Source organism: Pleurodeles waltl, chromosome 3_1 (assembly GCF_031143425.1).
Source record: "Pleurodeles waltl isolate 20211129_DDA chromosome 3_1, aPleWal1.hap1.20221129, whole genome shotgun sequence".
Classification (NCBI taxonomy): domain Eukaryota; kingdom Metazoa; phylum Chordata; class Amphibia; order Caudata; family Salamandridae; genus Pleurodeles; species Pleurodeles waltl.
In genome coordinates, this window is record NC_090440.1 from 1,854,941,634 (window position 1) to 1,854,967,266 (window position 25,633).

Consider the following 25,633-nt stretch of genomic DNA (forward strand, 5'->3'; position numbering starts at 1 on the left):
TCATTCTACTAAGCCCCACACAAAACCTACACTAGAATAGATATAATATGGGGCACCCAGGACATAGGAGCACTGGTCGGAGAGGCAGAATAACTAGCGAAGACACTATCAGACCATGCACCACTGAGAGTAACACTGAATTGGGGTAGGACACGCCAGGTGATCCCCACATGGCGACTACAAGTGGAAGCCTTACAAGATCAGGCATTCGCCGAAACACTGAAATCCACATTAAGCCAGTACTGGGAAACAAACGCCTTGACCGCAACATCACGAGCTATAGAGTGGGATGCCCACAAAGCAGTGGTCCGCGGACTATGCATATCCTCCATGTGGGGAGTAAGATGCACTTTACAGGCGGAAATTGGCAAATTAGAAAAAGAGCTTAGAGCGTCAGAAATAGCAGTAGCGCGAGGGGAAATCCCCCACACAGTCCTAAAAGAAAGACGCTCAAAATATAACGATGCTGACAGTAAACTCAGCTGTCACGATTATAACTATCATTTAATGCGTCTGCAAACAGAAGGGGATAGATCGAGCGGAATGCTTGCGTGGCTGCTACGTGAGGATAGACAGCAATCCCCAATTGAAGCTATACGTGTCGACGCACACGGTATGGCCTCCACACAAGCTGAGATAAACGGAACGTTTAGAGAATATTACTCAAACTTATATACCAAACGCACCTCATGTACTTCTCCGCAACTTGAGTCCTTTCTTGCGGGCTCCCTCCTGCCACAGTTTGCAAATAACTGACAGGGAAACAATAGAATCTCCCCTGACAATGGGAGAAATAGAATTAGCCCTAGCGCAGATACCCAGGAATAAATCGTCTGGCACAGATTCCACCCGTTGGAGTATTACACTGCCTATTCGTCCTGCCTAAAGCCCCACCTGCGGAAGGTGTTCAAAAAAGCGTGGATTAATGAATGCCTGCCCACATCCCAGAGAGAAGCCATGATAGTGGTGCTCCCCAAACAGGGCCGCGACCCCACAGATGTCAAATCCTACAGACCACTATTGCTCCTAAACTTAGACTGCAAAATACTAGGCAAAATATTGGCGAACAGACTAGCCCCTATCATGCACACTCTAATACACGACGACCAAAACGGCTTTACACCAAGGCGTAACACCCTCTTGAATATCCACAGATTATTGAGCATAATGGGAGACACCCCCCCAGATGAAGAAATAGTGCTCTCGCTGGATATTGAAAAGGCGTTTGATACGCTAGAGTGGGACTTCCTACTGACCACAATGCACCGCATGGGAATAGGCCCCAATTACATACGCTGGGTCCGGACACTGTACTCCAGCCCACAAACCAGGGTTAAGATGGGCGGGTTGATTTCCGACAGGTTTTCGATCACTAAGGGCACGAGACAGGGCTGCCCACTATCCCCGCTATTGTTTGCAATAGCAATGGAACCATTATCGGCAAGAGTACGCTCCATGGAACGCAGCTGGGGAATAGTCAGGAACGGGGTCCACCATACAATCTCATTATATGCAGATGATGCCTTAATATATATCCCGAAAGGCTATGAGGCTGTCCCCTCAGTAATATCTTTATTGGCTGAGTTCGGAGACCTGTCAGGCCTAGTGGTAAACTGGGAAAAGTCATGTGTGTTCCCGCTAGTAAAGTGGCCACCTGAAAGACAGGGGGCTCCCCCGCTGGGGCGTCTGAAATGGTGCTTTGAAACGTATCCCTCAGGATAAACATATACCATAACACAGAAGATCTCAGATACGGGAATCTGGGGAGGGCGCTGGCCTCCATAAAAGGCTCGCTGCAGTTTTGGAACAAGCTACCGCTTTCGCCACCAGGGAAGGTGGCGATCGCGAATATGCTGATTTTGCCTAGGCTGTTATACTACTTTGCGGCCTTACCGATCATTATCCCCAAAAGCTTCTTTGGTAATTTGAATACAGTGCTGCTGCAACTCATCTGGGGTGGGGGCAGACCGCGAGTAGCCCTAAGCACGCTGCAATGACCAGTGGACGTGGGTGGCCTGGGAGCCCCCAATTTCGAACACTACTATGCAGCCGCACAGCTGCAGTGGGTTCAGAATTGGATCCACAGACTAGCGCTGGCAGAGTCCGTGCGGCTGGAGTACTGGTTAAAAGGAACCCCCCTGCTAAAGTGGCTGGCATCCAAACGTCCCAAGGCGGAGTCTGTTAATCCATTGTTGGCGTGCTGGGCTAAATATGTGCAAAGTTGGGGTCACAAGCTTCCCTACTCCCCGTACATTCCATTGGATCACCTCCCGGGGTGGACCGGGGCCGGCACGCAAGCGTCGACAGCGTGGAAAGAGGCAGGAGTGCAGACAGTGGGGGACTGTTTTGAAGACAGCAAGCTAATGTCGTTCAAGGCCTTACAGGCCCTCACCGAGGTAAACCCCGGCCAATTCCTGGCATACCACGCCATATGCCACGCAATTAAAAAAACGTGGGGGGCAGGAACCACAGAACCAGATCCCTCCCCTGTAATTCATCATATCTTACAATATGATGCCCAAATAAAAGTAACATCAAGCCTGTACAAAATCCATAATAAACCCCCAGAGCCGCATGCGGAGAGTGCCAGGGAGAGATGGAACGCCGTTCTCCCTGACCCGATCCCACAAGCCGAGTGGCCGAAGGCTCTGTATCATGCCCGAGGACTATCAAGGAACCCCAGATTCAGGTTCACCCAGTTCAACTTCACACATCAAACATAATTGTCCCCTGCCAGGTTAAAGCGAATGTTCCCTGACTCTGAACCGACATGCCCTAGATGTAAAGCACCGTCAGCACACTTCTATCACATGGTCTGGGAGTGCCCTGGCATACAAACAGCATGGATGGAGGTGGTACAGGGGATTTCTGAACTAACGGGCTTGTATTGGCAGTAGACCCCAAGTCCTGCCGACTGGGGCTGAGGTCAAGAACTAAAAAACAAAGACACTTGCACAAATTTGCAGACCTAGCCTGTTTGATGTATAAAAGATTGATAGCAATGCATTGGGAAGCGCCCAAAGCACCCGATCAGAACTCTTGGTACACCCTAACACTACGCTGGGCCCGCACGGAATACCAGGTACTAGAGAAGCTGGCGCGGGAGGGGCAACAACACACAGGGTGCGTCGCCTAGGAAACATTGGTAACCAAACTTGAGGCCAAAAACGATGATAAGCCCCCATGAACCGGGGAATACACAGATTGAATAAGCGTAGCACAAATCCTCCTGCGCACCCCCCACGGAAGCACAACTCGACGAACGGCACGGGCTCGATCAGCCCCCCCCTGCGCTGACAGCTCACTAGCTAACCAGCACAAGAATATCTACAACACATAGGGTAAACACTTAACCCCCGTCACCATCCGCTATTACCAGGCTCATGCTAGGTCACTAGCAGGCGGTATGCGGTACAGGCCCAGCAGTAAAGGGCCCACACTGGTCACGCGCACGCACCCCCTCACCTATTTAACACACAATAAAGTTTCCAGCCATTGCAGCAAGTAATGATACTGCAGGATAGGTAGTGTTCCGAGATGTGTCTAATGTGTGGGGTTCGGGGTTGTTATATGTTTCTCACGCAGATAAATGGGATCCTGTTGATGACAATTGCATAGCTTGTAACTTATGTCTGAAATATAAAACCAATAAAATATTTAAAAAAAAAAAAAAGGAGCTTATCCCTACCCTTACCAGTGAAAGATAGCCACAAGATAGCTGCCCACTGCCTTTGAGGGACCAACTGTACCATACAGGACCTCTCAAGTGCAGCAAACCACTTGCTAATGTCATCCCTCTCCTTGTAAGGGGGGACTATCTTATGCAGGTTTCTGGAATCTTGCTCTCTAACAGGATTGCTATCAAAAACACGGCTGCTGCCACCATGGGGAACTAACCCCAATCTCTGCCTTTACCTCTCTACATCCACAGATTCCCTGTCTAAGGCCAGCTGCTGCTGTTTAAGCTTCAGCCAGGCCTCTTCCAACCTCAGCTTTTTGAGTTCTCTTTCCATTAAGTTATCCTCAGGGTGGGAAGTTTGGGAATGGTGAGATGCAGAGGAAATTTGGGAGTTGGCAGAGAGAGACATGTCCCTAACTGGCTGGACCCTAGTAACCTGGCCTTTAGGAGTGAAAGGTGCCCTACTAATGTGTGACTCCCTCCCACTACCAGTGTCACTAGATGGCCTGCTAGGTAGCAGGTCTTTGTAAGAACCCTCCCCAATCTCTTCAGGCAACTCCTCTGAGTCTGACTGGGTACCTTCCCCGCCTACCTCCTGTTCCTGGGATTGGCCAGACTGGTTCTGGTCATTTTCTAGGAGAAGGTTGAAGAGAAAGTCTTTGGTAGGATTCTTACCAATGCTTAAACCTCTTTCTATGTGGAGACCCCTCAAAATTTTAAAGTTTAAACTCTCATAGGTTGCTTGAACAATTTCGGGAGTGAGCTCTACTGCAGACATGATAGAAAAGGTTTGGGACAAAGAAAACGTTGTAGAACTTTTGAAAGTACGGAGAAAAAACTTTTTCAAACTTTTTAAAAACTTTTAAAACTTTTCAGAAACTTTGTAGAAGGTTTTAGAGCAGAACAGTCAACTGTTTTAGTTCAATGTGTATATATTGAAATATTTGGTACATGTTTTTCTTATGAACAGTGCCAATGACAAAGTGGTAAAGCAGTTACAAGTACTTATCCCACCGCTGCACCACCAATGTAGGAGGCTGGCCTGGCTTGCAGTGGGTACTGTGTGGTACTTACACCTTGTGCCAGGTTCAGTTATCCCTTATTAGTGGATTAGTGGTGTTCTAGGAGCTTAGGCTGATAGAGGTAGCTTCAGCAAAGCAGCTTAGGCTGAACTAGGAGACATGCAAAGCTCCTACTATACCATTTACATCATATAGCACTATATCATAAGAAAACACAATACTCAGAGTTACTAAAAATAAAGGTATTTTATTTTAGTGACAATATGCCAAAAGTATCTCAGAGGATATACTCCCTTAGGAGATAAATAAAATACACAAAATATACACACAAACCAAAATCAGGTAAGTAAACACTTAGAAAAGTAGTGCAAACACTTTAGATCAACACAAACCATATACTCCATGTAGGGCAACACAAACCATATGCTCCAAAAGTGGAATGCGAACCACGAAGGTACCCCAGGCTTAGTGTAGTGTGTAGAGGGTCGCTGGGAGTGTAAGAAACCACTAAGGGTGTCCAAGATACCCCACCCCAAGATGCTGAAAAGTTGTAGTAAAGTGACTCTACTAAACCAGAAAGACAGTAAAGACAAGATAGGGGATTCTGCAAGGACAACAACTGACTGCAAAACACTGAAGATGGATTCCTGGACCTGAGGACCCATAAAGGAAGGGGACCATGTCCAAGAGTCACACAAGTGTCCAGGGGGGGCAGGAGCTCACTAAACCCCGGATGAAGGTACAAAAGGGCTGCCTCTGGGTGGAAGAAGCCAAAGATTCTGCAACAACAGAAGGTACCAGGAACTTCTCCTTTGGTCAGAAGATGTCCTACAGCGTGCTGGAGGATGCAGAGTTGTTTCCATGCAGAAATACTGCAAACAAGCCTTGATATCTGCAAGAGTCCCGTTTGAGGATTTTGGGTGCTGCTGGGGCCCAGGAAGGACCAGGAGGTCTCCCCTTGGTGGAGAGGACAGAGGGGGTGCTCAGCAACTCGTAGAGCCCCCACAAAAGCAGGCAGCACCCACAGAAACACCTAAAGAGGCACTTAGAAGAACTGAGGACCGCAGTCGACTCAGAGTCACAAAGGAGGGTCCCTCGACATCGGAGTCCAACTCAGCAAGTTGGGCACTGCAGAACGGAGTGCTGGGGACCAGGCTAGTCTGTGCACGAAGGAAGTCTTGCAAAAGTGCACAGAAGCCCAAGCAGCTGCAGTTCACACAGTTCACAGGATCACTGTCTGGCGTGGGGAGGCAAGGACTTACGTCCACCAAATTTGGACAGAAGGGCCACTGGACAGTTGCGGACACTTGGATCCAGCTCCTGTGTTCCAGGGACCAGGCTTGTCAAGATGAGAGGGGAGACAGAGGACCGGTAATGCAGAAGTTTGGTTCCTGCATTAGCAGGGGGAAGATTCTGTCGACCCAAGGGAGATTTCTTCTTGGCTTCCAGTGCAGGGTGAAGGCATGTGACCCCCAGAGCATGCAACACCAGGAAACAGTCGAGAAAGCCAGCAGGATGAGGAGCTACAATGTTGCTGGTAGTCTTCTTGCTACTTTGTTGCGGTTATGCAGGCGTCCTGGAGCAGTCAGCGGTCGATCCTTGGCAGACGACGAAGAGGGAAGTGCAGAGGAACTCTGGTGAGCTCTTGCATTCGTTATCTGGTGAGATACCCACAGGAGAGACCCTAAATAGCCCACAGCGGAGGATTGCCTACTGAGAAAGGTAAGCACCTATCAGGAGGGGTCTCTGACGTCACCTGCTGGCACTGGCCAGTCAGAGCTGTCCATTGTGCCCTCACACCTCTACATCAAAGATGGCAAAGGTCTGGGACACACTGGAGGAGCTCTGGGCACCTCCCCTGGGATGTGCTGGTCAGGGGAATGGTCACTCCCCTTTCCTTTGTCCAGTTTCGCACCAGAATAGGGCTGGGGCAATCCCTGAACCGGTGTAGACTGGCTTATGCAAGGAGGGCACCATCTGTGCCCTTCAAGGCATTTCCAGAAGCCAGGAGAGGCTACTCCTCCAGGCCCTTCACACCTTTTTCCAAAGGGAGAGGGTGTAACCCCCTCTCTCAGAGGAAATCTTTTGTTCTGCCTTCCTGGGACTGGGCTGCCCAGGCCCCAGGGGGCAGAAACCTGTCTGAGGGGTTGGCAGCAGCAGTAGCTGCAGAGGAGACGCCAGAAAGTTAGTTTGGCAGTACCCGGGCTCTATGCTGGAGACCCGGGGATGCATGGAGATGTCACCCCAATACCAGAAAACAATTCCATGATCCTAGACATGTTACATGGCCATGTTCAGAGTTACCATTGTGACGCTACTTATAGGTATTGACCTATATGTTGTGCACGTGTGTAATGGTGTCCCCGCGCTCACAACGTCCGGGGAATTTGCCCTGAACAATGTGGGGGCACCTTGGCTAGTGCCAAGGTGCCCACACACTAAGTAACCTGGCACCTAACCTTCACCAAGTGTGGGTTAGACATATAGGTGACTTATAAGTTACTTATGTGCAATGAAAATGGTTGTGAAATAACGTGGAAGGTATTTCACTCAGGCTGCAGTGGTAGTCCTGTGTAAGAATTGTCTGAGCTCCCTATGGGTGGCAAAAGAAATGCTGCAGCCCATATGGATCTCCTGGAACCCCTGTACCCTGGGTACCCAGGTACCATATACAAGGGAATTATAAGGGTGTTTGTAGTGTGCCAATGAGAATTGGTAAAATTAGTCACTAGCCTGCTGTGACAATTTAGAAAGCAGAGAGAGCATAAACACTGAGGTCCTGGTTAGCAGAGCCTCAGTGATACTGTTGGGCACCACACAGAAAACACATACAGGGCACACTTTATGAGCACTGGGGTCCTGGCTAGCAGGATCCCAGTGGCACAGGCAAAAACAAACATACATATATGTAAAAATGGGGGTAACATGCCAGGCAATATGGTACTTTCCTACAATGAGTGCTAGATGTTTTCAGTCACTCCAGGTCAGTTTCTGTAAACAGGGCTATAAATCATGTTCTTATCTCGTTAGATTTGCTGTGCATTGAAAGATGGAAGTGAAATGTTAGAGGCGATTTCCAAGAGCGCCTGTCTGCCACCTCCCCCCCCCCCACACACACTGCTGCTTTCAAGTACTGAGCTGCCCCTGCTGCCCTGTTAAGTGCTGTGCCCACTGCCGGCTGGGACATGCAGTTCCATTTGTGTTATCAATGGGCTTCTTTTACGGTACCAGTGCTGCAGGGGCTACATGCCCCATCCTGCTCAGCACTGACTGGCTTCCATGCTGATGTCACTGTCTGGCTGCGCTGGTGTTTGTTTTGTTTAGCCCATGACATGTGGTGAGAACTGCAGAGAAAGGTATGGCATTACATGCGTTATTTTGTACCCCTATTATTCAAGGGCATGACTGACAAATTGCCTCTGTCCTGGCATTAACATTTGCTACAGTGAAAGTGGCACTTATTTTCCTGCTGGTGCAATAACAACGGAGATATTTGAGCAAATGGTTCATAAATCAAGGTGGAAAGTTGTGTCAGGGAGGAAACATCCGTTTGCTATCTGCATTACAGGCAGCCCAGGTGGCCGAACACAATGGGAGGCCTCTGCGAGTTGCGCACTTTGGCACATATTTAGACTTTTTTTGCCCCACATTTGCGTCATTTTATGACGCAAAAGTGGCGCATACTTACAAAATACAATTATATTTTGTTAATTTGCTATGTTTTTGCATCAAAAAATGACACAAATGCAGCGCAAAAGAAGTATAAATATGGGCCTTTATTTCCTCCTTGAGTGAAGGGAAGCGGTGCGCTCAAATAAACAGAAACTGAAAGCTTTTGCCTGCCAAGTGGATCCATGTCGTGTGATCCCACCTGTCACTCCAGACTTTCCAGCCCCAGTGCTTTGTTTGCAGAGTTTAAAGACTCATGCCATTAACAACAAAGTGAAACTATGAGGTCTGCAATGCAAAGTGCTGCACAGAGGACATCCAGGAATGGCTTTAGGTCTCATGCTTGGCATGATGGTCAGCTAGCAACTAAGCACAGTGTATTCACTTTTAAAGCAGTGCAACTGAAGAGAACGGCAAATGATGCACGACAGACATTGCATTCTGCATTTAAGCTTGATATTCATCGTCCAAACATGAGCAGATGCATAGATGACGGCATGAACTGCCATTTGTCACTAAAGCAGCCCTCAAACGCATTCATTTACACATGTTGCACAGATGAATGTAGTAGCACACAAGAGGAAAGAACCACCTTTTATTTCAGTTTACACCCTACTATTTGGTGTTATCTCCGTTCGCTCTTTCTGTTCATCCTATAACAGCAACACGTGTTCTTAGGAAGAACTTCAAATGAAGGGAAACATTAATCTACAAATTCGGGCATGTAGCTCTCCACATTGTGTGATCTTGGGTAAATGCTGTACCTGGCTCTGCCCCTGAAACAATAGGGCGTAAACATATGAAGTGTTTAAAATGTGCTGAACACTGCAATATACCACACTGTGCATATAACAGGGCATTGCTCTTCATTAACAACAATGTAAAGGGCGGCTCTGCCCAGTAAAGTGAGGCTGAGAAGGATTTTCCGGTCCCACCAGGTTCACGTTTGCTTAGCGACCATTTAGCCCATTTTTTATGACGGTTGCAGATTTATGATGGTGACATTTATCATAGTCTCGTAAATCAACTTTTCCTCATGTCATTTCTCTCTATGAAAGCTGCTGAACTAAAGCACTAATGGTACCTCCCGAAACAAGGGGACCCCGGCAGATGCTGATATGAAAAAACACAGAATGTGCTCACTTAAAGATCCAGCACAGCTGCACACATCCAACACGATCAACCTATATTTTTGAAAATGTAGTGGTTGACTCTTCGAAATGCATCAGGGTTGGAAGGATACTTTAACACCACCCCAGCTTACAGCGTGCGTTTTGATTAGAACACATATACATGTAGAGAGTCACTTGTGCAAGAAGAACACCAACTATCGATTACTGATACTGTTTTTGATACCTGTACTCTAAACTTCACAAAACAGAATCAAAAGTATCACCATAACACATTTGACCAAATTAGCATACCCCTATGCTCGAACAAATTTCAAACACGTTTCCAAATGACCTAAACAAAGTTAAACTATGCAATCCCCTAAGTCTCTCAAGCATAATGCAAGTTCACTGGCTGGTAGTGAGTTACGGGGGAAGGGCATGAAAAAAAGGAGTGTGGGAACCGGAAATTTTAACCAAGCCTGTCATCTTAAAACGATGTAATTCGTGTATGCATCATAAAACTTTGGCCTTTACATTCTGTTGTTTGGCCACTGAACACAGACCTTGTGTCTAATAAAGCTGTTTTTCTTGATCAGGTAATGTGGTATTGTCAGTGTTTTGTCCCCCCCCCAAATTAACCTCCTTTTTCTGTGAGGGTAAGAAGTGAAACTGATTCCCACCGGAAGTTCCAGAATATGTTTTCTGATGGCTATTAAGAAGTTAAAAATATGTCTTGATAGTTCTTTGTAACTACTGGAAATTAATTCTTGGCACGATAAACTGTACTCAACACAGTGGAAAATGGAATAGGGAGAAGCTGCAACAATTTGAAAAACGTAACAGGAAAGGAGTTAAAAAGAAAGAGAAAATCACTAATGTATGTCTGAAAGTTTCATATAGCGCAAACTCGATCAGAGGAGCACTTTACATGAGTACCACTTACATACAAGTTTAGCATTTGAAAATATGAAAACTGGCATATTTGAAACAGACAAAAACACAGAATTCCTCAACGCAGATCTCCCCGCACAGCAGGAGAGCCGATTCTACAATATTCATTGCACTCTGGAAACTCGCCCCATAAGACTTTGCAGGGCATTTCTTTTACAAAACATTTTGACCCATTACTCAGCCTGTGGTGTGCTTATGACAATGGGGACCACCACCAAACTGTTCAGCACAACGCTCCCCTTCTGTCTAGGTCATTTCTGGGCACCCACACTATGTTAGAGGGGACCCCAAAATAGTAACCTCTCCCACCATTCAGTGTCTTTTTAAACATTTGTCTGGGAGTAGTTTGTGTGTTTAAGGGCCTTGTTTGTAATACCATTGTAGTAGGCCTGCTGGGCCTGAAAATGTGTATGGCACTATGGCCCTCATTCTGACCTTGGCGGGCGGCGGAGGCCGCCCGCCAAAGTCCCGCCGTCAGGTTACCGTTCCGCGGTCGAAAGACCGCGGCGGTAATTCTGACTTTCCCGCTGGGCTGGCGGGCGGTCTCCTTCAGACCGCCAGCCAGCCCAGCGGGAAAGAGGCTTCCACGATGAAGCCGGCTCGGAATCGAGCCGGCGGAGTGGAAGCTGTGCGACGGGTGCAGTTGCACCCGTCGCGTATTTCACTGTCTGCGCAGCAGACAGTGAAATACATGTAGGGGCCCTCTTACGGGGGCCCCTGCAATGCCCATGCCAGTGGCATGGGCACTGCAGGGGCCCCCAGGGGCCCCGCGACCCCCCCTACCGCCATCCGGATCTCGGCGGTCCGACCGCCGGGATCTGGATGGCGGTAGGGGGGGTCGGAATCCCCGCGGCGGTGCAGCAAGCTGCGCCGCCGCGGAGGATTCAATGGGGCCGCGGTACACTGGCGGGACCCCGCCAGTGGTGCCGGTCCGACCGCGGCTTTACCGCTGCGGTCGGAATCCCCATTGGAGCACCGCCGGCTTGTCGGCGGTGCTCCCGCGGTCCTCCGCCCTGGCGGTCAAAGACCGCCAGGGTCAGAATGAGGGCCTATGTCTTCTAGGGGCTACAAATATGGTTACACTGCATTGCCTTCTGCCATCTCTAGGGGCTGACTAGATAGTTACGTGACCACGTTTTATACAAATGCCATCTTTATTGTGGGGCCATTTAGAGTACAAATGCTATCTTTATTCTGGTGCCTTTTAGAGGCTGTTACAGGCATTACAGTCAGGATACTACAATATTCGTTGCACTCGGAAACTCTCACCCCTTAATGCTTTGTGGGGCATTACTTTTGCAAAACACTTTTGCCCAAAGCTCACCTTGTGGTGGTTTTATGACAATAGGACCACCATCAAAATGTTCAGCACAATGCTCTCTTTCTATCTAGGTCATCTCTGGGTCCCCACCCTAGGTCGGGGGAGGGGGAAATAATAACCCCTTTCCCCACTCAGTGTCTTTTTAAGTTTTCTCCTGGCTAAAGCTGTTGTTTTGCAGCTGGGAGTAGTTTATGTTTTAAGGGCCTTGTTTGTAATATTATTCTAGTAGGCCTGCTAGGCGTGAAAATGTGTAGTGCACCTCACCCTCTAGGGGCTAATTATATGGTTACACTGCATTATGTCCTATCATTCTATTTTCATGTGGTTATGCTCTCTAAGGCTGACTATATGGTTGCATGACGATGTTTCTTACAAATGCTTTTTTTATTGTGGTGTCCTCAAGGGGCTGTTCTGAGTGTTACAGGCAAGATACTACAATATTCGCTTCACTCGGAAACTTGCCCCATAATGTTTTGCAGGGCATTCCTTTTACAAAACATTTTTGCCCATAACTCTCTGTGTAGTGGTCCTAGGGCAATGGGGACCACCATCAAAACGGTCAGCACAGCGTGCTCTTTTTGTCTAGGTCATTTCTGGGCCCCAACACTAGGTTGGGCTGGAACAAAATAACAATATAAATAAATATAATAAATAATAGCAATATTTTCATTTTTTGTTGCAGAGTGAGGAAGTGCTTTAGTTATATGCAGGGCCACTGGAATTATGTGGAGAGAGAGACAAATTATGGGGCAGAGTTGACCAATTTATGTGGCCAGAAAAGTCCAATCATACATTTACATGCCAATAGCTCTAACTCAAGCAAATGCGAGACCTGTAGCATTGCAAATGCTTGTTCTACATATGTCAACCCTAAAGAATGCTTTTTGTGACCCATTGGGCAAGGTATTATGTAAGTAAAAGGCAGGACGTGTACTTATGTATTTTACATGTTCTGGTAGTGTAAAACTCATAAGTTTGTTTTCCACTACTGTGAGGCCTGCTCCCCTCATAGACTAGCATTAGAACTGCCGTCATATACTTTTAAGTGGTAGATTCTGATCTGGAAGGAGTAGCCCTGTCATGTTTAGTATTGCCAGAATGATAACAGAAAATTTTACTTACTGGCGAAGCTTGATTTAATATTACTATTTCAGAAATGCCACTCTTATTGCCATCTGTGCCTTACAGCCCTGTCTCCAATCCACATCTGGCCTGTGCTGGTTGACAGCTCCACTTGTGGATACCACCCAAGCATAAACACAGGACACTCAGTCACATCTGTATTCTTCTGCATACTGAATGAGTCTCCCTGGGCAGGAAGGTTGGAGGAGGCTCTCTCTTACACTTTGAAGGCCAGTGGCCTACCCTCACACTAAGGATTGAGAACCCGCCACAGGGATCCTAGCTGGAAGGACTGAGCTGAATTGGGAACTTGTGCACTTCAAAACCAAAACTTTCCCCTCTTCAAAGGCATTTTGGGGGATATAATTTGGGTCTCTGACGCCATCAAATCAGACACTTCTGGACCTACATTTGGACTCTGCCAGAGAGACTGGCAAGCTGCCCAAAGGATTTATCTGGACTGCTTTGCTGAAGGACTGCTTTCCTGCTTGTTCCCCTCCTGCCTGGTGTGCCTTACTCTGCTTGAAGGTCTCTGCCTTCCTCCTAAAGCCTCTCCAAGGGCTTGGATTGAGTTCTCCTCCGGTTTCTGAAGTCTTAGGGCCAACAAAGACTTCTCCGTTTCAGGAACTCCTCTTGCATTGGTACATCGACACAACACCTGCAGAAATCAAAGCAGCGCCTGCATCGTTGCTGGAAAATCACGGCACTGCCAACCGGAACAATGGCGCGTCAAACTCGCAACTGGAAATCTGACTCAACGTGTGCCTCGCAGATGAAATATCACTGCAGCACCTACTGGTTCAACGCAGGACCTGCTCCTTTCTACCAGCGCATCCAGGATCTTCAACGCATTGTCCCTGGGTGTCAAAATATCCCTTCATTGCAGCGAGGGCCCAAGACTGTGCTCCTGGAAATTGACTTATCACCTTGCTGCATGGAAAGAAACAACACATTGTTTGTGCGGCGCCAGAAAATCCAACGCAGCATCTTATTTTGAATGCATCTCCTCCTGTGCAGCCCTGTGTATCGTTATTTTTAATGCATCCCAGGTACTGTGTGTTACAAAGATACAACCACTGATTCTTATAGATTGAGACTCTTTTAAACCTTTAAAAGGTGATGTCTCAACTTGTGGACATTGGATGTTTGTTGTTTTTTATCTTATGTTATTCAGATAAATATTATATATTTTTCTAAACCTGTGTTGTATATTTATGTGGTGGTTTCACTGTGTTACTGTATGAGTTATTGCACAAATACTTTACACATTGCCTTCTAAGTTAAGCCTGCCTGCTCTGTGCCAAGCTACCACAGGGTGAACATAGGGTAACTTGGATTGTGTTGAGACTTACCTTGTAGAAAAGTGGCCTCTTTCTAGCATTCTTACCCCCACTTTTGGCCAGTTAGTCAGTGTGTTTGACTGTTTCTACTGGGATCCTGCTAATCAGGACCCCAGTAGTTATGCTCTCTCTCTTAAATTATGGTTGTTGCATACTGGTGATCCAGTATTTCACCCACAATTGGCATACATGTGTCCCCTTATAAGTCCCTAGTAAATGGTACTTAGATACCCAGGGCATTGGGGTTTTCAGGGAATTCCTATGGGCTGCAACATATCTTTTGCCCCTCATAGGGAGCCCATGCAATGGGTTCAGCAGGACTGCCATTGGAGCATGTGTGAAAAAGGTGCATGAACCCTTTGACTGCCATTTACACTGCACCAGGTCACTTATATGTCACCTCTATAGCAGGCCCTCCAGCCCTGAGGGAATGGTGCAGAGTACCTGTGTGTGAGGGCACCCCTGAACTAGCAGTGGTGCCCTCATGACCTCCAGGACTTTTGAAAGCATTGGTTGGATGATTCCATGCACTCTGGGTGCTCCTTAGAGGACCCCCAGTATTGCCATTCCAGCCTTCTGAGGTTTTCCAGGCAGCCCCAGTTGCTACCACCTCTCAGACAGGTTTCTGCCTTCCTGTTGCTTGAGCAGCTCAAGCCCAAGAAGGCAGAACAAAGGATTTCCTTTGGGAGAGGGGTGTTACACATTGTCCCTTTGGAAATAAGTGTTACAGGCTTGGGAGGGGTAGCCTCCCCAAGCCTCTGGAAATGCTTTGAAGGGTGCAAGTGGTGTTGTGCTTGCATAATCCAGTCTACTCTGAGTGCTAGCAGGTGATGTCAGAGCACTCCCCTGATAGGTGCTTGCCTGTTTAGCTGTCCAATCCCCCTTTCAGGGCTATTTAGGGTCTCTCTCTTGGGGGGTTATTCAGATTGCAACACTCCAGCAGGAATTTTCTGCATCCTTTACTTCATCTTCCTACCAAAGAAACTGCATCTCAACCCTGCAGGAACTCTACAAACTGCAACAACGAAGCAAAGATGACTTCTGCAACATTGTATCTTCACCTCCTGCCAGCAACTGCAACAGTTTGCAAGTTGCGCATCCTCTGAGGACAGCCTGTCTTCGCCCTGCAGCAAATGAACAAAGGAATCTCCCTTGGAGTGAAGGAGTCACTCCCCGGCTTCAGCAGGCACCTCTCTGCAACGACGACCAGTTGTGTGGGACCCCTCTCCTGACGAGCTATGTGAATCCTGCATCACAGGTGGTGGACAGAAGTGGTCCTGATGGTCCTAACATCCAACAGTCCAATTTTCATAGAGGTAAGAGCTTGCATCCCCACACAAGCCAGTACCCCCGTGCACAATGTGTTTTGCAGTGGCCAAGGCTTGTTGGCATCCTTCCATGAATTTATTCTTGCACCGTGCAGTTCCAGACCCCAGCACTCTTTCCTGAGACGCACAGCTTCCTGAGTGGTTCCCCGGTGTCGTGGGATCCCTTTGTGTAGTGCCGCATGGGCCTCCTTTTGCACCTTCTTTGCCCCATGATGTGGGACTCCTGTGCATGCTGCCTGATCAGCTTTGCGTGTGCCAACTAGAATCCAGTGATGCAAACCAGACTGCAATCATTCATCCGGCATGGGACATCTTCTGCACTAACCAGGAACCCGCATCTGTCTTCATGGGTGCAATACTGACTGTTCCTCACCGATGGTTCTTCTTTTGCACCTTCTTCCGGGTTAACAGGGTCTCCTGTTCTCCTTGGACTCTTCAGTGCTTCATGGACATGGCCTCCTTCTTCCACAGGTCTTCAGGTCCAGGAATCCATCGTTGGTGTCTTGCAGTCTCGTCTGGGTCTTGCAATATCTTCTTTCTCATGTTCTAGTGTGTTCTAGGAAAGTTACTGTGATTTCCTCCTGCTTTCAAGGGCTCTGGGGTGGGTTCTATTAGTTGCCTTTGGTGTTTTCTAATACTCCCAGCGCCCCTCTACACACTACACTTGCCTAGGTGGGAAACCGTCTTTCGCATTTTACTTTCTTAGTATATGGTTTGTGTTCCCCTTAGGCCCATTTCTAACTATTGTGATTTTCACTATTTGCACTGTTTTCTAACAGTTTTTACAGCTATTTCTGCATACTAGTGTACATAATTTGTGTTTTACTTACCTCCTAAGGGAGTATAGTCTCTATGGTATTTTTCCATTTATGTCAAGTAACTTTATTTTTGTAACATTGAGTATTTTCCTTTATGTGTGTAAGTACTGGTTGACTACAGTGGTATTGCCTGAGATTTGCATGTCTCATAGTTAGGCCTTGGCTGCTCATCCACATTACCCCTAGAGAGCCTGGCTTCTAGACACACTCTACATTTCACTAATAAGGGATAACTGGACCTGGTATAAGGTGTAAGTAATTTAGGTACCCACTACAAGCCAGGCCAGCCTCCTACATACCCTGACAAGGATTGTGGTCCCTACTTGGACAGGGTGCATACCTCAGCCAACAAGAGACCCAATTTCTAAACACTGTGTGAATTATATTTTTGAATATGCCACCTACAGATCTGGAGCCATACAGAGCAGCAATATGAAGATGAGAGAATGCATAAAGAGTCTGTTTAAAAAATCAAGCTGTATTTATGAAAATGAGTAAATGGAAAGGTGTAATAGTAACAAATATAATGAGTTGAATCAATATCCATTCATGTATTGAATTCTGGATTGGTTGATGTAGGAAAGTACCATCTTGCCTGGCACTATACACCCATTTTTACATGTATGTAAGTTTGTTTTTGTCTGTCTCCCTGGGATCCTGCTAGCCAGGACCCCAGTGCTCATAGTTTGTGGCCTGAATGTGTGTACCCGTGTAGTGACTAACTGTGCCACTGAGGCTCTGCTAACCAGAACCTCAGTGCTTATGCTCTCTCTGCCTTTAAAATGTTCACTATAGGTTATTGACCATTTTTACCAATTCTAATTGGCACACGGGAACACCCTTATAATTCCATAGTATATGGTACCTAGGTACCCAGGGTATTGGGGTTCCAGGAGATCCCTATGGGTTGCAGCATTTCTTTTGCCACCCATTGGGAGCTCAGGCAAATCTTACACAGGACTGCCACTGCAGCCTGAGTGAAATAACACACGTTATTTCACAGCGATTTTTCACTGCACTTAAGTAACTTATAAGTCACCTATATGTCTAGCCTTCACTTGCTGAAGGTTAGGTGCAAAGTTACTAAGTGTGAGGGCACCCTTGCACTAGCAAAGGTGCCCCCACATAGTTCAGGGGCATTTCCCCGGACTTTGTGAGTGTGGGAACACCATTACACATGTGCACTACATACAGGTCAATACCTATATGTAGCTTCAGAATGGTAACTTCGAATATGGCCATGTAACATGTCTAAGATCATGGAATTGTTCCCCCATACCAAATCTGGTATTGGGGTGCCAATCCCATGCATCCCCGGGCCTCCACTATGCCAAACCAACTCTGTGGTTTTCTCTGCAGCTACCGCTGCTGCCAACCCGCAGACAGGGTTCTGCCCTCCTGGGGTCTGGGCAGCCCAGTCCGAGGAAGGCAGAACAAAGAAATTCCTCTGAGAGAGGGTGTTACACCCTCTCCCTTTGGAAATAGGTGTTAAGGGCTGGGGAGGAGTAGCCTCCCCAGCCTCTGGAAATGCTTTGAAGGGCACAGATGGTGCCCTCCTTGCGTAAGCCAATCTACACCGGCTCAGGGAAACCCCAGTCCCTGCTCTGGCACGAAACTGGACAAAGGAAGTCACTCCCCTGTCTATCACCACCTGAGGGGTGTTGCCCGGAGCTCCTCCAGTGTGTCCCAGACCTCTGCCATCTTGAATCCAGAGGTGTGAGGGCACTCTGGAGGCCTCTGAGTGGCCTGTGCCAGCAGTTGATGTCAGAGACCCCTCCTGATAGGTGCTTACCTGACTAGGTGGCCAATCCTCCTCTGCACCTCTCTCTTTGACGTCTGCCAAGGATGGACCGCTGACTGCTCCAGGACGCCTGCAAAACTGCAACAGACTGGCAAGAAGACTACCAGCGACATTGTAGCGCCTAATCCTGCAATCTTTCTCAACTGTTTCCAGGTGGTGCATGCTTTGGGGGCTACCTGCCTTCATCCTGCACTAGAAGCCAAGAAGAAATCTCCTGTGGGTTAATATTCCCCCTGCTCCAGCAGGCACCAAACTTCAGCGTCACCGGTACTCTGGGACCCCTTTCATCCTAACGAGCATGGCCCCTGGAACACAGGTGGTGGACCAAAGTAATCTCAGACTGTCCAGTGGTCCAACTGTCCAAATTTGGAGGAGGTAAGTCCTTGCCTCCTCTCTCCAGACAGTAATCCTGTGCACCACATGAACTGCAGCTGCTAGGGCTTCTGTGCACCTTTCTAAGGAATCCTTCATGCACAGCTAAGCCAAGGTCCCCAGCACTCCGTCCTGCATTGCTCAACTCCCTGAGTTGACCTCTGGCTTAGTGGCACCCTCTTTTGTAGTATTGAGATGACCACCATGCTCAGTCTTCTTGAACCCATGTTCAAGGACTTCTGTGGGTGCTACCTTCTTTTTCATGGGCTCTCTACTTTGCTGAGGGCCGCCTCTGTCTCCTTTCCCAAGTGGCGACATCCTGGTCCTTTCTGGGCCCAGGCAGAACCCTTTTTCTTCAACCACAACTCTTGCATCTAGCAAAGCTTGTTTGCAGTATGTTGCAAAAAAAACCAACTCTTCTTCCTCCAGCACTCCATGGGACATCTTCTACACATAGGAGAAGTTCCTAGCACCTTTCGTTGTTGCAGAATCTTCAGCTTCTTCCATCTGGAGGCAGCCATTTTGCACCTTCATCCGGGGTTTAGTGGGCTCCTGCCCTCCCCGGACACTTTCACGACCCCTGGACTTGGTCCCCTTCCTTTGCAGGCCCTTAGGTCCAGGAATCTGTCTTGAGTGCTTTGCAGTCTGTTGTGGTCTTTGCAAAATCCTCTATCACAAATTTAGGGCCTGATTCTAACTTTGGAGGACGGTGTTAAACCGTCCCAAAAGTGGCGGATATACCACCTACCGTATTACGAGTCCATTATATCCTATGGAACTCGTAATACGGTAGGTGGTATATCCGCCACTTTTGGGACGGTTTAACACCGTCCTCCAAAGTTAGAATCAGGCCCTTAGTGTGTTTCTGGGGCAATAGTAGTACTTTACTCATACTTTCCATGGTCTTGGGGTGGGGTATCTTGGACACCCTTAGTGTTTTCTTACACTCCCAGCGACCCTCTACACACTACACTAGCCTAGGGGTCCATTCATGGTTCGGATTCCACTTTCTTAGTATATGGTTTTATTTTGCCCCTAGGCCTATTGCATCCTATTGTATTCTACAGTGTTTGCACTACTTTCTGACTGTTTTACTTACCTGATTTTGGTTTATGTGTATATTTCATGTATTTTACTTACCTCCTAAGGGAGTATATCCTCTGAGATTTATTTGGCACATTGCCACTAAAATAAAGTACCTTTATTTTTAGTAACTCTGAGTATTGTGTTTCTTATTGAATAGTACCTATATAAGTGGTATAGTAGGAGCTTTTCATCTCTCCTAGTTCAGCCTAAGCTGCTCTGCTATAGCTACCTCTATCAGCCTAAGCTGCTAGAACACTACTAATCAATTAATAAAGGATAACTGGGCCTGGCACAAGGTGTAAGTACCATCAGGTACCCACTATAAGCCAAGCCAGCCTCCTACAGTTGATATCTAGATCTACTACTTGTTACTTTTATCAAAGGCCTGAGCAAGGTGAAAACCTTCAAGAACTCAAAAATGATTTTCGGTTACAATATACAATGTAGGAAAACAGTACTTCCTGTTTGTTCGGTGCAACATTAAATTCTACTGAGAGAATATCTGTTTATGAAGTGCATGTTTTCAAATTCAAATAATTAGCTACATTAATGCGTGCCATGCCCAAAATTTTACTGGGGTACGTGAATTGTGCTTGACGTCAAGGAATTGACACCATAGTTAGTTACATATAAAGTGACCTTGGAGAACAATTTGCCAAGGTTGCTATTTTACATTTTTGAGTTGCAATATATGGAAAGTCCGTTGTGCATATTTATTGAAAACATTAATATTTCTCTTTCAAATTTATGATGTGACAGTCTGGGTATGCGAATGTGCATGCTATGTATATAGAAGTGCCTCTCGTGCCGTGGTCCAAAAGAGGTTGAGAATATACAATTATAATGTTCAAGGAATTGAACTGAATGGTATTTTTTCTCTTGGTTATTGTACCTCGTTGTCTCTTTCCAGGAGTGGCGTTTAGAAGATGCAATCCGAATGGCACCTGGGACCATGTACAAAACTTTAACCGGACATTTGCAAACTATTCTGATTGTATTCACTTTTTGAAAGAGGAAACCAACGCTGGAAAAGTAAATACTATTTGTTCTATGTGTTGTTGCATGCCTCTTAGAAGAGTGAGACTGATATGATATGGGCCAAAGTATCTGTGCTCCTAACAGGAATGTTATAGTTTCACTTTTAACGTTAGTCGGATTAGAAGTGGAATGGTTAAAATGGTTTAAAATGTACAATTATGTAAAAAGGTTTTGGATTACCTAACACTAATAAACCGAATGTACACAAGCAATATGGAACTCCACACAAAAAAGTGTTCACTGCAAAAACTGACAGTCGCAAAGTCAGTAGGCCTCGCAATTTTACAAGTGAACTTTATTGTTCATAACTTGGTAAATTTGGATGTGGTTGTGTGGGTGGAGGGGGTCTCACAGCATGAGAATAAGTCAGTGTTTCAACTGATATTAGACTGCATCGAGAAGTGAGCGCATGATACGCAATTGCTGTAAACTCATTAATGAACGGTTGAACAAATGAGCGCATTAATGGTGAATGAGTGCTTGGATGACTACAGATGAGTACATCAACCTCTCACGGTGAAACGTCTTATAGCAGCAGTGATACTGTTAGAAAATAACATGACTGCAAATGTTATGCCAGCGTAAGCATCACACCGAACTAACCACCACTGCGTCAAAAATGCTCACAATATGGCAGAATTACCACTGTTCTGTAAACTCAAATATGATCTATCACAGACTAATATTTGGTGCTTGTTAACATTCAAAAATCAACCACATACTCATTCACAAAATATTGTAGACCTATTAGTATTTCGGTTTATGGAGAGGGTTAGTGAGGGTCCTCATTAGGTGGACGAGAATGTATGTGTGAGAGAACAGGGCTGATTGCAGAGGCCCCCTGACTTTTTGGCCCTATTTTTCACTTTTTGCTGTTGTTTCCTGACTCTGGTGATGCCCTGGGTACTGCTAACCAGTTCCAGGGCCTGTGCAGTTTTTTGTGCCACATTTGCGTCATTTTTTGACACAAATGCATCGCAAACTTACAAAATACAATTCTATTTTGCACGTTTGCACCGCAGTTGCATCAAAAAAGCAGCGCAAATGCGGCACTAAAAACGTAAAAATATGGGCCTGAAAGTGGCTGATCATTTTTTTTTTAAAACAGTTTGCCATAGATCATTTATTTGTTAATGCACAGTAGTCTGATGCTGCAAATAGCACTTTTCACGATTTAGCTTTCACAGCAGCTTGAAAAGCGATCCTGCGTTAACTGTGTTTGCTATATGCTGTCTGGCTGCAAAACAGAAAAATACCAGTGAAGTGACATGTTTCCACTACCAATGACTCCCTCCTGTAGGCTGTGCATCATCTACACCCTGAAACAGTCGGTTGTTATTTTGCCTATGCTACTTCAAAACACTGTTATGTTCTGTCTGTTCACCTACTCTGGGCGGCTGTTTTGGTATATTTGTCTGCCATTTTCTAAAGTAATGCTTACTATTTGTTCAGAAAAATGGACTATTTATATCAGTTGTGACAGAGGTGTCTCTGAAAACTACAGAAGTGCAGAAAGAAAACATCATGATTCCTAGTGGGAAGTTCGCAAATGTTTCTGTATTCAATGGAAGGCTACAACTTAGGTGTGCTTCGTTGGAAAAGTATTGAACTGCAGTGTCACATATGTTGGGAACTGTTTTGTTGCTGTGCCTGGCTAGCAAAGTGATGCTTTTACTGTGACGTGTGTAGGAGGCTGGCCTGGCTTATAGTTGGTACTTGATGGTACTTACACCTTGTGCCAGGTCCAGTTATCCCTTATTAGTAGATTAGTAGTGTTCTAGCAGCTTAGGCTGATAGAGGTAGCTATAGCAGAGCAGCTTAGGCTGAACTAGGAGACATGCAAAGCTCCTACTACACCACTTATATCATAAAGCACTATATCATAAGAATCACAATACTCAGTTACTAAAAATAAAGTGTAGGAAGGTAGCCTCTTTTTAGCCTTGTTACCCCCCACTTTTGGCCTGTTTGTGAGTATATGTCAGGGTGTTTTTACTGTCTCACCGGGATCCTGCTAGCCAGGGCCCAGTGCTCATAGTGGAAACTCTATGTTGTCAGTGTGTTTGATATGTGTCACTGGGATCCTGCTAGCCAGGACCCCAGTGCTCATAGGTTTATGGCCTATATGTGTTCCCTGTGTGGTGCCTAACTGTATCACTGAGGCTCTGCTAATCAGTGTTTATGCTCTCTCTGCTTTTAAAATTGTCACTGCAGGCTAGTGACTAAGTTTACCAATTCTGATTGGCACAGTGGAACTCCCTTATAATTCCCTAGTATATGGGACCTAGGTACCAAGGGTATTGGGGTTCCAGGAGATCCCAATGGGCTGCAGCATTCCTTTTGCCACCCATAGGGAGCTCAAACAATTCTTTCACAGGACTGCCACTGCAGCCTGAGTGAAATAACGTCCGTGTTATTTCACATCCATTTCACACTGCACTTAAGTAACTTATAAGTCACCTATATGTCCAACCTTCACTTAGTGAAGGTTAGGTGCAAAGGTACTTAGTGTGAGGGCACCCTGGCACTAGCCAAGGTGCCCCCACATTGTTCAGGGCAATTTCCCCAGACTTTGTGAGTGCGGGAACACCATTACACGCATGCACTACATACAGGTCAATACCTATATGTAGCGTCACCATGGTAACTCTGAACATGGCCATGTAACATGTCTAGGATAATGGAACTGTCACCCCAATACCATTCTGCTATTGGGGGGACAATTCCATGCATCCCCGGGTCTCCAGCATAGAGCCCGGGTACTGCCAAACTAACATTCCGGGGTCTCCTCTGCAGCTACTGCTGCTGCCACCCCTCAGACAACCTGGTCCCAGGAAGGCAGAACAAAGGATTTCCTCTGAGAGAGGGTGTTACACCCTCTCCCTTTGGAAATAGGTGTGAAGGGATGGGGAGGAGTAGCCTCTCCTGGCCTCTGGAAATGCTTTGAAGGGCACAGATAGTGCCCTCCTTGCCTAAGCCAGTCTACACCGGTTCAGGGATCCCCCCAGCCCTGCTCTGGTGTGAAACTGGACAAAGGAAAGGGGAGTGACCACTCCCCTGACACGCACCTCCCATGGGAGGTGCCCAGAGCTCCTCCAGTGTGTCCCAGACCTCTGCCATCTTGGATGCAGAGGTGTGAGGGCACAATGGACAGCTCTGACTGGCCAGTGCCAGCAGGTAACATCAGAGACCCCCCCTGATAGGTGCTTACCTTTCTCTGTTGCCAATCCTCCTCTGTGGGCTATTTAGGGTCTCTCCTGTGGGTATCTCACCAGATAATGAATGCAAGAGCTCAGCAGAGTTCCTCTGCACTGCCCTCTTCAACTTCTGCCAAGGAATGACCGCTGACTGCTCCAGGACGCCTGCATAACTGCAACAAAGTAGCAAGAAGACTACAAGCAACATTTCAGTGCCTCATCCTGTCGGCTTTCTCGACTGTTTCCTCGTGGTGCATGCTCTGAGGGCTGTCTGCCTTCACCCTGCACTGGAAGCCAAGAAGAAATCTCCTGTGGGTCGACGGAATCTTCCCCCTGCTAACGCAGGCACAAACTTCTGCATCACCGGTCCTCTGGGTCCCCTCTCATCCTGATGATCTTGGTCCCAGGAACACAGGAGCAGGATCCAAGTGTCCCCGACAGTCCAGTGACCCTTCTGTCCAAATTTGGTTTAGGTAAGTCCTTGCCTCCCCACGCCAGACAGTAATCCTATGTACTGCATGAACTGCAGCTGCTCGAGCTTCTGTGCACTTTTGCAAGACTTCCTATGTGCACAGCCTAGCCCAGGTCCCCAGCACTCCATCCTGCATTGCCCAACTCTCTGAGTTGGACTCCGACATCGTGGGACCCTCTTTTGTGACTCTGAGTCTACTGCTGTGCCTTTGTAGGTGCTTCTGTGGGTGCTGCCTGCTTCCGAATGTGCTCTCTGTGTTGCTGAGTGCCCCCTCTGTCTCCTCCTCCAAGGGGCGACCTCCTGGTCCTTCCTGGGCCCTAACAGCACCCAAAATCCTCTACTGCAACTCTTGCAGCTATCAAGGCTTGTTTGCAGTTTTTCTGCATGGAAACAACTCTGCATCCTCCAGCACGCTGTGGGACATCTTCTGACCAAAGGAGAAGTTCCTGGCACCTTCCGTTGTTGCAAAATCTTTTGCCTCTTCCACCCAGAAGCAGCCCTTTTACACCTTCATTTGGGGTTTAGTGGGCTCCTGCCCCCCCGGACACTTGTGTGACTCTTGGACTTGGTCCCCTTCCTTTACAGGTCCTCAGGTCCAGGAATCCATCTTCAGTGTTTTGCAGTCAGTTGCTGTCCTTGCAGAATCCCCTATCACAACTTTACTGTCTTTCTGGGGTAGTAGGGTAACTTTACTATGCGAACCACTTAGGGACCCCAGGCCTAGTGTAGTGTGTAGGGGGTCGCTGGGAGTGTAAGAAAACACTAAGGGTGTCCAAGATGCCCCACCCTAAGACCCTGAAAAGTAGGAGTAAATTTACCCTACCTCCCCAGAAACACACTAAAGTTGTGTTAGGGGATTCTGCAAAGAGCACAACAGACTGCAAAGCACTGAAGACGGATTCCTGGACCTGAGGACCTGTAAAGGAAGGGGACCAAGGCCAAGAGTCACAAAAGTGTCCGGGGGGGGGCAGGAGTCCAATAAACCCCAGAAGGTGACAGGAACTTCTCCTTTGCACAGAAGATGTCCCATGGCGTGCTGGGGGACGCAGAGTGTTTCCACGCAGAAAGACCGCAACCAAGCCTTGCTAGCTGGAAAGGTCGCAGTTGAAGAAAATGGGTGCTACTCGGGCCCAGGAAAGACCAGGTGGATGCCCTTTGGAGGAGGAGACAGAGGGGGCGCTCAGAAACACAGAGAGCCTACGCAGAAGCAGGCAGCACCCGCAGAAGCACATGATCAGGGGTTCACAAAAACTTAGCATGGCAGTCGTCTCAACACTACAAAGGAGAGTCCCACAAAGCCGATGG

General features: G+C 47.2%; 1 protein-coding gene across 1 annotated transcript in view; it reads left to right on the top strand.

Moving 5' to 3' along the window:
• Nucleotides 1-25,633, top strand: part of PTH2R (parathyroid hormone 2 receptor) — a 1,094,265-nt gene that overhangs the window by 441,338 nt on the left and 627,294 nt on the right. The window contains exon 4 of the mRNA XM_069221390.1: nucleotides 20,532-20,653. Coding sequence (XP_069077491.1) covers nucleotides 20,532-20,653 — 122 coding nt within the window. The remainder of the gene's footprint in view (nucleotides 1-20,531; nucleotides 20,654-25,633) is intronic.